This window comes from Anabas testudineus, chromosome 1, assembly GCF_900324465.2.
Source record: "Anabas testudineus chromosome 1, fAnaTes1.2, whole genome shotgun sequence".
NCBI lineage: Eukaryota > Metazoa > Chordata > Actinopteri > Anabantiformes > Anabantidae > Anabas > Anabas testudineus.
Window position 1 is genome coordinate 20,138,607 of NC_046610.1, and position 16,974 is coordinate 20,155,580.

At 41.5% G+C, this 16,974-nt stretch overlaps 1 protein-coding gene across 1 annotated transcript; it reads right to left on the reverse strand.

Moving 5' to 3' along the window:
• Positions 1-428: 428 nt before the first annotated feature.
• aspscr1 (ASPSCR1 tether for SLC2A4, UBX domain containing) lies at positions 429-16,152 on the reverse strand. The gene is made up of 17 exons (XM_026360473.1): positions 16,039-16,152; positions 15,752-15,807; positions 15,151-15,265; positions 11,900-12,000; positions 10,763-10,820; positions 10,604-10,677; positions 9,882-10,434; positions 9,480-9,539; positions 8,879-9,018; positions 8,036-8,117; positions 7,884-7,950; positions 7,446-7,508; positions 7,066-7,118; positions 4,034-4,085; positions 3,842-3,911; positions 3,149-3,336; positions 429-760 (listed from the first exon to the last, which is right to left on the reverse strand). The coding sequence occupies exons 1-17, from the start codon at positions 16,126-16,128 to the stop codon at positions 750-752; spliced, it is 1,833 nt and encodes a 610-aa protein (XP_026216258.1). The 5' UTR covers positions 16,129-16,152; the 3' UTR covers positions 429-749.
• Positions 16,153-16,974: the final 822 nt, after the last annotated feature.

Genomic DNA, 16,974 nt, shown 5'->3' on the forward strand with positions numbered 1-16,974 from the left:
AGATTTACTACCCGACATGAAGGCACAGAACACTACTCTAAACAGTGAAGCTTAAGAAGGAGGTTTCATGTTGTAGTCAAGTCCTGTCTACAGTATCTGAACTGGTTTTATTTATATATTACATTTTAAAACATAATTCCTGTCATTAATGCTAATGTTAAATGTTTCTCGGGGTCTGTCCACCTACTACAGCTTGTTTAAATGAACAGTACAGAGGTAGCCTGATGGAATAAACTTTAATGGTTCTACTCTGAGAAACTATTTATCTTTAGCTGAATTAAACGAAAGATGTCGGTTCACTTATTTCATATCTTCCAGTTACAGGCGACAGCTAGTTTTAGCTGTTTCTTCATAATCCATCAGCACCCTGAGCTGAGACTTTCTCTCAATAGTTGGAAACTTCAATATAAGTTAACAGGAAGCACATTTCAGTACAACAAATCTTTATTCACTTTGCACTACAATGTCACCTTTTCAGCACTCCTCTCCTCCCAGAGAGCAACCGGAATGAATCACACCACACTCCCCACATCAATCTTGTTGGCAATCAACTTTCTTTCATCGTATTATTTTGACAGTTTGAAAATCTAGTGGAGCACGGGCGTCCTCCACAATGGATAGTCCACTGAAGTCAGGTGTGGAACCTTTCTCCAAGCACAGCAAAGATTTAAGTGCTCTACTAATTCTGCAAGGCGGAGCTTGTCAGACGTTTGTCGTGGTCAGTCCTCACATCAACACGCAGCAGCAGGTTATTTCTTACCTGCAGGTAGAAACAGGAAAGAGCATTGAATTCCCCTGGTCCACAAACAATAACGATTAACAGGACAAATTTTAAGCATTGGCAAAACTTCAAATAGAAATGAGTTGCGAGAAGAATGAAAAAATATATAAGTATAACTCCTCTCACTTACTTTGTTGAGCAACAACATGACACAAAAGCCAGAAGTCACTGCACAAACAATGACCAGATGTTCTGTCATGGTCAACACTGCAATTTCTGAAAATCCAGCCTTACTTCAGGACAGTTTACTATTAAATCCTGGACAATTTCTTTCTCTGCTTTTAATTGTGTGCATATTCTTTAGTCTAATGCTGCTGTGTAATTCAAAACATACTGCTGTTTCTGACAGGCACATCTTATCAAAAACATGTTTTGGTCAAGAACCCATCCTAAACTTGAAACACTCACACTGGACATGCACCGAAAATCAGTTAAAAACATGTCCTGGAACATCCAGAGAAAGGATTTCAAAACACCCCTTGCAACACGTAGCAGCTCAGCATCCCAAGACATTGTTAGACAGGAACTTTGTTGGCTCTAATCTCGATTCCCCCACGGACACGTCAACATACTCTCACATGTCATCTAAAGACAGGTAAACCTCAACTGATGGACATCAAAATCTCAGATGGAGTGTGTGAAAGTGTACTGTGTCTGTGTGTGTCCTCTTTAGGGCTCCACACATGGAGTCTATAAATCCCCCCCCAAATGGTTCTACTCCACCCTCCCCCTTTTCCCTTTTAACTTTCCTCATGAAAGAGAAAGCAGCCACAACTTTCTTAAGAGATGCTCGTGGACACACACAGAGATCAGCCCGAAATATAAAAGCACACAAAAACACAAACAAGATAGCGGGAGAGGGAAGAGGGAGCAAAACTCTAAACAAAAACATCAATACAGCGACCACAATGAACACCACAATAGAACAACAGAAAAGCGGCGTGCCTGGGCCGACCGCAGGGGCTCGTGCTGTGTGATGTGGCCCCGCGGCAGGCTCGCTCTCCTCCGCCTGTCTGTAGTGGTTCTCTAGGCCCAAGCGGTCAAGTATTCCAAACTAATTGGTTCATCCTAACATGCATCCTTGTCTTGTGAGTCAAGAATTGCTTACAAAAGGCCATTTCCTATTCACTGAGGTTGTGTGTGAGTGTGTGTGTTTTCCCCACAACAAGAATCGTGTGGCTTGACCCCTCTGTTGTTTTCTACAGGAAGACGATATAATCTCTCTGTTTGTTTTGTGCTGTGCTGTCACACCTAACCAGTACACTCTGCCCGTATGATTCAGGCTGGCGTGAAAGCTGTCAATCAAACTAAATATGGACAAAAAGAAGTGGACTGAGACCGGACTGGAGGACTGAGCCTGTGATGGTTTTCATTTGCGGTGTGAAAGCACAGCAGACGAACCACAACACTGCTTGACAGTAGATATGTGTTTCAATTAGCCGAACTCTTATTAAAGCCATCTGCTGGCTGGGATCTGTCGAGGAAGAGATCTCTATCAGCTCTGATAGCAACCACATTATGAGACAAGTAATTATGAAAATTTAATTTGAAAAATGTAAAGATTCTCTAAATTTTAGGACAATTTTTTTATATTTCTAAGATTTTTTCTTTTATTATTTGATGGAGAGAGTTGCTGTTTCACTGTTCTACTGATTTAACTGTGGTTCGTATTTGTAGCCTCACTGTATGAAGGCTAGTTTGTACAGTATGTTACTTAGTCAGTCCTTTGAGTGTTTATGAATCCAAGTTTGACTTCAAGGAGTTTCCGAAGGCTTGTGTAACATGTTTTGCCACCATGGAGGGATTACTGGCATCCGTCTTTACTGAAATGGGCCGAATCATCCGTCAAACATCCAAGAGTCACCACAAAAAGTCATGATGAGGAGTTCAAAATGACAAAGTGATGCAAAATGCTGAGAAAACAATCTCAACCCCTTCAAGAGTCTGTCAGCAGAGTGAGAGTAAGTGAGCGACAGAGTAGCTGTACAAGAGTTTTGCCACATTTTGCTTTTTGCTTGGTTTTTATTTTTCATTTTGACAGGGGAAAAGATTTCTTCAGTTATGACTCTCTGCTCTGTGGCTCATAAGTATAAAAGTGAAAACCTTTGTGGTGAGGAAACCATAGCAACCGCTACCTTCCCCATTTTCCGATTTTTTGGTTCCCGTGTGAAGTTTGAACTGAGACTGGTCATAATAGCTTGATTCTCAGCGAGCTTTTTGTTACGCCAGAGGAGATTAAATAAAGTTATAGAAGTGATCTGATGATGATGATGATGATGATGATGATGTAATATAGTGAGAGTAATGGTCAGTCTGTGAAAACAAACCTGGCCTTAGCTTGTGCTTACTGCCCTGTCTGGTCCTCACCTGGAAGCTTGAGCCACTTGGGCACCTTTCCTGGGTCAGACCTGGTAGGTTTAGGAGCCTGGCTGTGTGCCGACGGATCTTGCGCTTCCTGTTCAGATCCGCTGGTTTCTTCTTTTGGTTCTGGGGGAGATAGTGGCTCTTCAGATGCCAGAGAGCTGGGAGAGGCTGATGGGGACTGGAGCATACAGCTAAGGATGAGGAGGAGGGATAAGAAAAAGAGGTTAAGACAAAAAAGAAACAAAACAGAAGTGCAGGAATTCATGTGCTGACTGAAGCAGCATTGTTTTGCTGGTGGAGGATCTGTGCCAGAAGTGAAATAACTGAGATCTATAACAGAGGACAAGTGACCTTGTTAAAGAAGCTAAAGGACAACAGGTGTGGGTCACTTTTGGGAAATGGACCCCCTATCTTTAGGAGGACTGGAAAATGGTTTGTGTGTGTGTGTTTGTGTGTGCGTGTGTGGAGGAAATGAGGGCACATGGGGGCACCTGCTGTTTAGGCAGAACCTCAAAGGGATTCCAATGATGACAGCTTTGTGACAGGAAAATAGTCTGGTTGCCGCGGGATACAACTGCATATACACACCCAAACATTTTAACACACACACACACACACACACACACACACACACACACACACACACACACACACACACACACACACACACACACACACACACACACGTATGCATACCTTGCCACGGACTCATTTGCTTGCAACGCTGAGACACAGGATTTAAGCAGTTCCCCCTTTATGTAGAAATCTGTGTAGGAAACACAAACACACACACGTTAACTATTGTTTTGTTCCGTTACATTCCTCAGTAATGCAACAGTGTCTAATTCAAATCAGCATTTGAAAGAAAGGAACCAAAAAGACAAAAACCTGTCTTAACGTCGGAGCCAAAGTAGACCAGCGCACCAGGAAACAGGTTGGCCTACAGACAGACAGAGAGAGGAGGAGAAGTGAACAGAAGCCTTCAAAAATGTTTGGCACACAAGTCAATTTCTGAAAAACATGGAAAAACCCAAACAAAACTACCTCCTACAACACACAAACCAAGTACCGCCACCACATCCAAGCAAAAAGTCCATTTTTGAGGATGATTCACTGCCTTAGGATCTGAATCAGTAACTGTGGTTCTTTGAAGCAGACCACAAAATGAGCACCAATCAAATGGTTGGTGAAAACACTTTCACCCCTCAAGCACACACTTTTCTCTCCGGTGATAGCCTTAATGGTTATAATATATTCAACCATACAATTAGGAGGCAGAAACACAGACAGGCAGGCAGGGGACATGTCTGTGTCTCTAATAGAAAGGAGACAAACAAAAGTGGTTAGAAGTAGTAAAAAGACTTCACCCTGTGCACATTGTCATGTGAGCACAGGTGCAAAAATAAAGCGCCAAACGTGACGATGAGGAAAATTTTGGCTTCAGTGGTGAAGACAGCTTTATTAATGAAAAATGCATTTAGTAAATTCAGCTATTTTTCTGTTTCTTCCTGATAATATATACTGTACCTGCCTACCACATTAAGACCCACCTATTATAAATGTTTTTTACTCATTTTTGTGCAGAAATCCCTTTGTAAAAAACTCTACCCATGTATTTGTGTGTGTTTAATTGTCGTGTATCCCATTTTCTGCCAAATAATCACCTCACAGTCTCCTCTGCTAACAACTGTTTGCACCGTCCCTATACGTTTACATTTTACCTGCAACATTTAAACCTGGAGAGCTACAGGTGCTGAACCTTGAAATGTTTGTAGTCAGCAGGCAGAGGAGAAGGAGAAGCTGCTTTTGTCGAATTCTGTCTGAAATCGAGGACCCACTTTAGAAAATGACTTCAAATTTCAAGTGGTAAAGCAGCCCTGGGTTATCACAACTTGTAATGTGGGAATGGCTTAGTGAACGGTCAACGATACTGAGACTTATCAGTACTGAAAATAACTGTTAGCTGCAGCTGCAGTAGCATCAGTAAAACATTTTCCATGTAGCTCACACTGTTTTTACACAGCCAGCAGTGTAAAAAGAGAAGCTGGCATGGCTGTCGCTGGGATTAGGCAGGTTTACCCTCCACTACATCCCGTCTTACACACGCTGTCCTTTCTCTGTCTGTCCCCCCTCATCCTCGCTAGTTGGTTGCTAAAATGGGACACACTGGCCTAATTGCTATTATCACAGCGCTGTGACCAGGAAACAATGTGTTACAGCGGAACAACGGACATTCCAGCCATCCTGCTCCTTCGGGCAGCAGCACCCCCGTTTGGGAAAACAGGACAATGGGACAAGAAGTGCAAGTATGAGATAGAGACATAAGAGAGAGGAATGGAGAGAGAGAGAGAGAGAGAGAGAGAGAGAGAGAGAGAGAGAGAGAGAGAGAGAGAGAGAGAGAATGAAAATGAGGCAGAACAGATCCTGATGGAAGACAGAGGACGGATGAGGGAGGGGACGCCTGGTATCAAAGGGCTGCTGGGTTGGGAAACATTCCTTTCCTGACATGACACAAAGTGATTAAAGTCTGCATCTGTGTGTGTGTGTGTGTGTGTGAGGGAGAGATAGAGTACATAAACGTGTGCACTCATGTCTATGTGACAAAAAAAAAAAAAAAGATTAAAGATTCCTCGCGCGTGTGTGTGTGTGTCAAAGATTGATGTATAGACAGGGAAACAGCCAGACACTGTGTGCATGTGTGAGTGACATGACACCAAGAGGATTAAAGATTTTGTTTTTGTGCGCTTTAACGCTTTTAAGTCCCTAATGTGTAGAGACATGGGGGTGAGGGGAGGAGTGATTGAGGGAGGGGGATGAGGCACAGGAGAGGGTCAGAGAGAGGGATAGTAGTGGTGGTGGAGGAAGAGAGAAAGCTGCAGTCGAATAAGAGGCAGAGACAGAAAGATGGAGACCAAAGAGATGAGCCACTTAAATCAGATTTGATTCAGTGAGATGCGCGCACACACACACACACACACACACACACACACACAAACACACACACACACACACACAGTCAGTGTGTGGACACTCATTGACATAATGCTTTCCTTAACTACCGTCACATAGACCATGCTAATCGACTCAGTTTCCATTTTTAAATTCATCACCTGTACTGCCTCACCCTAACCCTAAACAAAACCTAATTCTAACCCTAAAACCGAGCCTTAACCCTGAAATTGCTTCTCTTCGTGAGGACCGGCTTAAATGTCATCACTAAAAAAATAATTCAGGTCCTCACAATGATAGCCATACAAACACACACGCACACTTCTAAGTGAGCTTCTGAGGATAGTTTTCTTTTAAACCCGTTCTTCTGAATTTTGTTCATCACTACTAAACCACTTTCCACTTTTGCTTTCATCCGCTTCAGGGTCAAAGCAGCAAAAACAGGAGCGAAGCTCTAATAAAATGATGCATCGAAAAAACAAGAGGACAATCTGTGGGACTGATCAGCGGCTCCAGACAACAACTTTTTTTGGGGGGCGGTTTTATTTGTTTCTTTTCACTTTCAACTGTTTCACCACACGAATGGCTCTGAACTTGAAGGCAACAAAGCATCAAGGCTGCCCATTGCTCTGTGTGTGTGTCAAGATCAAAGCGAGGCCTGTATTAACCCCATGTGCCAGTCTGGGAAAAATCAAGCCCAGCTGGGGTCAAGGACAGTGGAGAGGGGGGAACAAGGGTGAGAGTGTGTAGGAGCGAGAGAAGAGGGGGAGAACGGGAATGTGGTGGGGCTTTGAAGAGGAGAGAGGGACCAGCCGATACATTTTACAGTGTGTGTGTGTGTGTGTTTCAAAAAGGGGATGTTTGAAGAGTCTGACTGTCGTGGTTTTTGTTTCAATCCAAACATTCTGTTTATTGTTGGGTTTCACGAAACGTCAAAAGCGTCTTCTTCACACTTGAATGAAGAGTCTTACCTGGAAAAGTGTAGCTGAAGGGTCGTCCAGAATGGTTTTTGGGGGCGTGATGACTGAGGGAAAGTTTTGAGAGAAAAGAGGACACGGTGCTTACCAAGTGAAATTTAAACACATTTGAACACATGCAGCTAATGATTATAAACATGCTGTTACGCTGCAGTTTGTTTCCTTTTTTATCTACACAACTTTTTATGCTTTTGAGGAAATGACCCATAACAGCTGTGGGAGCAATATTTCCCAGCCAGAATCGCAGCAGGTATCGTGTGGTGTGTATCTCACATGACATCACCTCACGGATGACGTACAATACATATGGACTGAGTGAATTCACCGGGAGTCATATGGTTGATTTTGATGATGGAAAATCAAACGACACTTACACAGGTAGAAACTGAGCTGAGGATCTTCCAAGTGGCTCCTCACAAAGGTCCTCACAGCACCAACTGGTCACAAAACACACACACACACACACACACACACACACACACACACACACAGAACATCACCTTATGCATGAACACACTGATCCATGAGCATCGGTTACCGCGTGCAGTATAATTCACTTTTCAGATGGAATTTCCCTCCATTTTGTTGTTCTGCTGGCTGTCGTGTTGCTGTTGGGGCTGAGGTGGATCTAATCCCTGGAATTACAGACCTGGCTCATTCTTTCTGTCTCTGTCACTCTCCTGTGGCCACAGTCATACATGTGGTGAGGGAGCCGCAAGTAGCTTTAACATTGCAGCCATACCTGTGGCTAGGCTGCTGAAATGAACACTTGCCACACTGCACACGCATACGGTGCATAAAGAGAAACACACCTGTCTCAAGCGGCCGGAAGAACCCTTGCAGAACATGTCTGTCTGGAAACTGGACCCTCAGGACCACCTGGAGACAAAGGTCTGTGTATTTAAAACATACAAATGATAGATAAAGCAGGGTTGTGTTCTGGAAGAGGGTAGCGTGTACTGACTTTGGGATATCTGTCCATCTTTTCCTTCATTTGCGCTTCTCTTAGGGATTTAGTCATTAGTGGAGCCTCTTCCAACAACTTTCTGGAGGAGTGAGGAAGAAACGGGACAAAGACAATTAGAAAAGAACCAGAAGAGGAAAAAATAAAACAAAACGAAAAAACACTGGATGTCTTTTCCTCTACCCTGACTCGTGTGTGGCCGTGTATGTGTGTGTGTGCGTGTCAGAGTCAGAGATGAATTGCTGTGGTCGGCTTAATTACACACTTGGTAATTGCAGTCATTGACACAGTAGTAGCGCAGCCATGAGGCAGCCAGCTAAATTAATGTAGACAGAGATTAAAGGATGTACGTGGTGAGGTCTCAACCTGACGGCTGACGGATGAACGTCTACACAAAACAGGTTTACTAATTGGTCCCTGTACACCATATTTAGAAGCGTCTGTAGTGTGTGTGGTGTCTTCTAAATGAGAACATGTTTGCAAACACACACGGTGTCTCAGCAGCTGTGGTCTGCTGTGGTCACATCCAGAGAGCGCAGAGTAAACTTGTCCGCATCTGTTTTGAAGAAGCGCTCATAAATAAATACAAACTTCAAAACGCACGCAGTGATGCCCGGCATTCTCCGTGCCTATGGCCTCTCATCATTGCCATGGTATTCTGCAATTAAGGGTTATTCATCGGCAAAACACCACAGGACTGAATGCCAAACTAACTAATTATCTGTTACAAACAGTGGAGGAACATCTGATCCAGACGTGTTTCTACAGCAACAAGGTATTTATACAAAATATCCCTGACAGTTGTCTGACCAGAGTCCCTCAACCCCTTCTCTTCAACCTCACCTCTCGCTCTTCAGCTGGGCGAAGCGCTTCCGCACATCATCTACTGTCACTTCAAAGAACTCGTCGGGCAGATCCTCGTGGCGCTCAGAGTGACAGGATACCAAGTCCAGGTGGTAGATGAGAGGCTCCCTCTCCACTGGCTGCACAGAGAAAGTAAGCAGATAAAAAAGGAGAAATACGTGAAGATGTTCACACTTCACTTTTTATGTAAACCCCAGTTTTAAAACTGTGAGGTGGGGATGGGGGCAGAGAGGGGCACATTTACAAGTGCAATCTGAACACCAAGACATTTATTATAGTTTGGCCCGATAGGCTCGCATATAAACACGGTCAAGCTGGAATTAGAGCAGCTGCTGACACTCTGCTCATGAGGCCAGTTAAGGTTCTTCAAAATCTTTGGCCTTGTTGCTGCGAATAGAAACAATCCTACTTCAGAGTAATAACTCTGATGTTCATGACTAGAGAATGTCCACAAAAGTATTAAAGTAGTTCCATTTATGTTTACAACACAAGATTCAAGAAGGAAATCTACAACAAGGGAACATCTATTAACCTGAAATCAACACATTAAATGGTTGAAGGGTGAAACTAATGGATTTACCTCCAAGAATTCCTCCATGTGATCAAAGTCCTCTCCACGCTGGCCGCTAGTGGCTTGGTGCTGTGAAAGTACAGATGCAGCTAAGTTGTGGTGAGATGGTGAAGAATTAACTTAATCTCAAGCTAAATGCTGTATAACCTACAAAATCGTCCGAGGAAGAAAGCAACAATAACGGAATTTATTCAATCACGAATAAAAATAATCCATTACAAAAAAACAACCTACCCTTAAAAAGTATTGATACACATTTTATCAAATGCATACAACATGAAGGATGTACTGCAGAGGAACACGATAAATACAGTAGTGCTGCAAAGTTTGTGAAACCATTGGCAAAAGGCAGTGATGGCGACTGGTTACAGACTTTAAGTGATACAGATTTTAAGTCTTTTCGTAGCTCACCTTGGCACTGGAATTGTAGCTGGGTTTGGCTTTCTTGGCTTTTGGTGATTCTACTGCAGCAGTCAGAGGTGACAGGGATGAGGATAGTGAATGTGCAACTGCTCCTGCGTCGAGACCGCCGAGACGCTGACCTCCTCCAGAGAAGGGAATGAACGGAGCTGAGGGAGCGGATGAGGCAGAAGAAGAATCTTGAGAGTTCAGCCCTGACGGCCCTGCTTCTTCGCCATCTTCTTCTGGCATTTCTCTCCCGACAGGGGGGATCTTAGGCCGAACAGAAGTCTGAGGGCTCGGGACCTCTTCGAGTTGAACAGGAAACGAGCTTGTGGAAGACACGGGAGTTGGCATACGTAGAGTTTCCATTGGCCAATCATGACCTGAACCTTTAATTGGCACATCTGTCGGAGACGTCTCTGGACATGGCGGAGCAGGATCGGGTAGAGATGACGATTTAGGTGTGGTTTCCTTGGCAACAGGTGTAGCTGGCATAGCAACTGTTTCGATGACCTCTCCGCCATCAGCCTCTCCTGGACTTTTGTCCTTCTTGAGTAAAAATCTTGAAAAAAAAATTGTACCATCACTAAGACATAAGCATAAACCCCAACAATTGTCAAGGCAAGAAACTAGTTAGATACTGCAGATCTCTGTAGTGAAAACACACACACACACACACACACACACACACACACACACACACACACACACGATACAATACAAGAGTCTACCTGACAATGGCACTTCCTCCTGTGAGACCCAGAGATTTCAGAGTGGTCTTTTTTAGTGCTTCTTCCCCACTCACCTAAACACACATGGACAAACAGCTGTTTTACTATAGAACTCACTTTCATCTCTTAAGGCAATAAGTGTTAAAGGTAATTATGTACCTCATCTCGCATGTAAACACACACAGGAGTGGATCCTGACTCAGACAGCTCTGACACACTGGAGATGTAAGAAAAGCAGATATTAAAATCATGGGTGAATTATTTCCTGTCACAAAACAAAACACAGAAGTTTTCTCTTGTTGAGGGAAATCAGCTTGGTGATTTTACAATAAAGTCTCATGCAATGCAGTGGCATGCTGTCCGCATGTGTAAACCATGTGTGCACAATCCCATGTAGAAATTAATTGAACCATAAATGTTTTACTATTGTTCTCTTCAGTTCTCAAAATCAAAGCTTCACCCTCTGCTTCACAAACCTTCCCAGAGATTTTTACGCTGGTGTGGAGCTAATATTAATTTCATGGAAGCGTAACTTCCTTGGAAAAGGATCATGATATGGAGTGATGTCATTTAATAGAGATGAGATGAGGGGCCGGACAGATGCACAGGCACCTGGGGTTGCACAGCTGGAACTACTGAGCAACAGCTGCGCGTGTATGTGTGTGTGTGTGTGCGCTTGAATGAGTCGTGGTGATGTGTGGGAAAGCATAAACTTGGGTAGAGGAGTGGTGAGAAGTAGGGATGTTATCTAACACAGAGCTGGGCTGCGTTCATTCCTGCACAATGACCACCTTCACTTTCCAGCCCAGTGAAAAGTAAGGCAAACACGCGTGTGACATCTATACTTGCGAGGACCATATTTGGACTCAAGGTGTATGTCCTTTAAATGTCCTTTACGATATGGTTAAAAAAATATGGGAAAAAAGAAGCACAAAATAGTCAAACGTGATGTTGGTAACTGTAGGATTATACCTTTGGATCTTCAGTGCTTGATCTATTGTAGTTGATCTTAAGTGATCAACTACTGTGTTTGCAAAGCACTGGGTTTGTGATAAAAAGGTAAGAGAACATACAGGCGTTAGTCTCTGCTACATGCACTGAAGAAGCAAAACAAGGTTTTAAAAAAACTTTAACTTCTGTTTTTCATTTATTTAAAATTTTTTATTTATAGTTTGGCACTGTGGTTTTTGTCAAAATGTAGTTTTGGCAAAAAATGCATTTTGATGCAACAAAAGACAGGATTCAATCCATACAAGGACACACACTGAAAAACTTTAAACATGCACATGTACACACCTGGTCTGGGGAAAATGTGTGAGCAGTTCCCACAGACTCTGTCCACACGAGAAAGAACCCTGAAGCCGGGAGCCGTCCTCCATCTGTAGTGCAATCCGCACCTGAGTGATACCAATAGTAACACACGCACACGCGCACACACACACACACAAAAACACACACACACACAGAGAAAATTTACACATATGTTAAAGATCAAAAACATTCCTTATGCGTTCCCCAGGAAAACATGTTCAGTCCATCCACAACTCGTAATACACAATATACATGCACATGTGCTATGTGGTTGTGAAATATATTTAAGAAAGTTGCTATGTATTTTTTGTGTTCTTTCTATATAAGGTGAGGTAACAACAAAGATGTGACAGATGCAACAAATGACACAGGATCTAATCCTGAACTATGTGGATATACATATGAGAAACCTAGCAGTTTTTTTTTTCCTTATAAAATAATGCACTGATTATATTGAGATCTTAAAAAGTGTTTGATGGAAGTTAATTACAAGCGAAAAACAACCAATGCACTAAACAAAACATATAAAATAACTATCGACCTTCCCAGTGGTGCTTAAAAAAATCATATCAAACCTTTAACACTGTAAGAAAGTGTGACAAAACATTATGCAGATAGGAAACTCACTATATCAGGATCTGAATCTCATTAGGTGGCCATTTGTACGGTCTTGGCTCTTCAGTTTGAGACATTTTGCAGGAAGAAAATTCTTTTCTAATCCAACTTGATTAAGCTGCACATGTGGGCCTGCCTCAGTCTGAAAACCACCAGGCATCAGTGTGAGTCTCTGCTGTTCTTTCACTCTCTGAGTCATTCTACAAGTTGTTTGTATTCACTCAACAACCATGTTGTCTGGCACAGACAGCACGCTGCATGTCAGCACACCGGGAGAGATGAAAGGAGCGCCTTGGCTGTCAATGGCCAAACATGAAACACTCTCTCACATCAGTTTGGCTGACAAGAATCTTGGGAGAGACTCTGTGTAAGGGGTGTGTGTGTGGCACAAAAGTGAGTGTGAGTACATAAACTCTGTGAGGTATCAACAGTCAACAATCTATCAAATGAACAAGAACAACAGATCAAACCCAGACGTGATTTTACTGCTTAGAATATGATGCCATGATGTCATAGGAAACAACAGCTAAGTTACAACAAAGTGTTTTATTTGGATTCAAGTCAGAGAGTGAGCCCAGACAGAGACTTCATGTACTGTCCAGGTACTGACAACAATTCACAGCTCACAGAAATATTGAAATAATATTGATTGTGTATAATGCAACATATCATGTGGGATTTATTGTCTGAAAATAATGAAGAAAAGAAAAATGATAAATATTAATACGATCTGACACTCTGTCACCAGCATCATTATACTGTGTGGAGTGCTATTATAGCAGAGGTACATTTTCTTTAAAGCTACACTATGTTTATTTTTTTCATTTCTTTTTAAAGGAAAAAAGCCCATCAACAGTCAAGCATTATTTCTGCTTGAGTGGTACATTTTTTGGCTTCTTGTAATTTCATAAGATTAAAACCAGAAGACCAGAGCAGAGGGTGGGGGAACAGAGAGAGAGAGAGAGCAGGTTGATTTAAAGTCTAATGCTGCTGCAAGCTTGACTCTCCAAGTTGGCACAATGTAGCTTAAAGCTGATATTTCCTCTATTAACTGTTTAATTAAAAAAAATTAGGGTAAAATTAATTTAAATTAATTTTATTGTTCTACCTGAATGAAAATTAACACTTCACATTGCATGACATTAGTTATCATGTTATATCTTCAAAGACTGCAAGTCAATCAAAACACAAAAATATCAACATAAAGAATAAATACCTAAGTCAAAACTGTTAGGCAGCATTAGAAGTTACTGACTGATCAATCAGCCGATTAATCGCCTCAATCTTTCACATTTCTAATTAAGTGGGATTAGCCGATGTCTGTGCTCATGCTTGCCAATTATTAAATAATGTCTGCAGACACATATGCAGCCTACACTGGGAGCATTTCACCTGAATATAAAACATGTAAATTACCACATGACTGTGAAAAATGATTTGGGTTCACCAGTGTGAATAAGTGTGATGCTGTGATGCACTTCATTAGCATGTGAGATTAGCAGATCTGAAACTACAGATTTAGTGTTTATGCAGCAGCAGCCTCTCCTTTTTATCTGTTTTCTAAGACTGTGGGTGGAGATCAGCTCCTCCACGCAGAGCAGACAGCAGGCAGGAGAATAAAGTGAGCCCAGGTGAGGTGAGATTTTACAAGTTTATGACTGTACAATTTATCAAAACACCTGCTGAACAAGCACAAACTTTCAGAATAACAAATATTTCAGATCTCCAGGAAGAGCTAAAGGTCTCCTGCATTTTAATGGTGGCTCCCTGATGCCACACATTTCACCTCTTGTCGCAAGTGGGTCTATCGCATGGGTACACTAATGGATGTACTGCGTAACATGAGTGACCATTCCTCACAGCAGCAGCAATAATAATAATATAATAATATGAATAATAACATGAATAATAATACATTTATTTATAGTTGAGTTGTTGTGGGACAATACATGGTGTAAGTGATCTGTGTTTTCAAATGTTTTTTTTTTAAAACACTGAAATAAATAAAATAATTTCATGATTCACTGAGTAAGTTCAGCATATATGTGTCTCATTTGTATTTGTTAAATTGCTGTATATTATCTTACACAAAAAAGAAAGAAACAACAAAAATATATCAGCATTATATGCCAGCCTTTGACCTCCATGTTCTCTAAAAACCTGAACTGGCATCAGCCATTGAAAAATTTATGTTGGTCAACCATTAGTCAGCATCATTCAACTGTGTCAACGCATGTAAATTTCCATGATATTATTACTGCACTTTTGTGGAAGCCTAAGTTGTGTATATATGCAAAATATCAATCTGCATATATAATTAATTTTCATCACTATAAAGCAATAAAACCTTTTTACTCTTCATTCTGTTTGATGTTCAGAATATCTCCTGGTGTTTAAAATCTAGATATATGTGATAAGCTTGCATTTTTCTGTTCACCCTGCGATTACAGTTTATTAGTGCTAACTGTGGAGCTGTCGCAGACAGCAAAAGCAAACGATAACCACAAAGATGTACCATATTATGTGGTCAGGTATAATTTAACAGTGCTACCTTGCTCACTGTCTTTTTTTCTCTCTCTCTCTCTCTCTCTCCTTATCACACACACTTTATTTTAACTAACCTGGCTGTCGGCTACAGCCTGTTTCCTTGAACTTGTCACCATTTCCAGTTTCGCGTTGTTGGGCAGGTTGGCAAACCGCCATGGCAGTGTAAGGTCAACAACAGTCCTTTGAAACCTGTAAGCAGTAGGAAAATGAGGAGAGATGAACAAGCATAACAGGACAACGTAACAGGTCAATCAATTCTCCTTCAACCATAAATTGTGAGTTAGTGTAAACTACAACTGCCTTTTTTTCTTTTGGTACACTTGAATTCCAGTACATGTCATTTTCCATTATTCCACAAAAAATAAAATTCAGTAATCACAATCACCTAAGTCTAAGCGATCATTAAGTTAAACAACTCTACTGGTTAAGTTAACCTGTCAACACATCAACAGCAGATCCTTACACATTATAGCTCACTACTGTTAACTTCTCAGACTCTACATCTCACACACAACATAATACGCTTGACTTACTACATAAAAAAGCTTATTTACGTATCCGTGTATCATTAACATACAGACTAATCTCCAGGCTTTGATTTGTGAAAACCGAGGACTTGACATGAATTCAACAGTGACATTACTATGAGTGCTACATTAACTAACTGATACTCACTTCAAACCGTGATCTTCGGGGTTAAATCCGTGCTTTTTACAAACATCCTCCAGCACCTGAGAGTGACAAAGGCAATCCAAATGTCACCAATGACATTATGGCACAAAATAATCGAAATGATTTCATTTCATCCGCAGGAAAAGAGAAACTGATCTGTCACTGGCTAACTACTATTAGCCAAACAAGCTAACTCAGAGGCGAATAGTTGGGTTGAAAACACGAAGAAAGGTAAATCAAACAAACTGTTCATGTCAAAAAGCACCGAACATGTTCTTAAGACGCGTTACCTGTAATAAAGGTGTATTTGGAGACACTTTAACTGTCTGTCTTCTCCCATTTGGAGTGAGGACCGTTACAGTAGTGCCACTGGCTGCCATTGTGGGTCGTCACGTGACTGTGTTTATTTGAATAAACTTTATTGTCACACTGACAGCTGTCAGCATATCATTTAAAGGGCCAGTCCGCAGAAATACAAGGCGACATTTTTAAAGAGAGAGAGTGGAATGTAATTTTCTACGGTGCCCCTAAAGGGACACTGACAAAATAAAAAAAAACAAAAAACAAAAACAAAGCAAAGCTGTAAGGTCCTTTTTGTGCTCACAGTACTGAAAAACCCACTTCAACAGCAGCCTGAGAGAATGAGAGATTTAGCAAAAGATTCTTAAGAAAGTATTTTTTATCACCATCATCAAAACACCAAATTAAAACATATACAGTTCCAATGAAAGGTAATGGTAGCCTACTATTTGCAATTTTCTGGTCTTCTGCATAAATTCGTCATGAAATGTGATCTGATCTTCACCAAAGGTACAAATATAAACAAACACAATATTTCTTAAATGGATCTAGATGGTAACGTCTTTATTGAATACACTCATTAAACATCCAGGATGATAGTGTTTTAATAACTAGTTAAACCACCTTTGACAATAATCTCAAACAAGCGCTTTCTGTAGCTGTGGATCAGACCTGGACAACATCCAGGAGAAATTTTTGGCCAGTCTTTCTCACTCGAACGTCTGGTGTGAACAACTATTGCGTCTGGCTCTGACTGCATTAACTACATTCTACTTTGCTTTAGTGGCTGGATAACGGAGTGGTAAGATTGCTGTCCACCATGCATGAGCCTTGGGTTTGTAAGGGTCAGTAAGGGTCCCTAAGCAAGACCTCCCTACACTTACTCTGCCTGCCTTTGTACTTTGTAAGATGTTTTAGATAAAAGC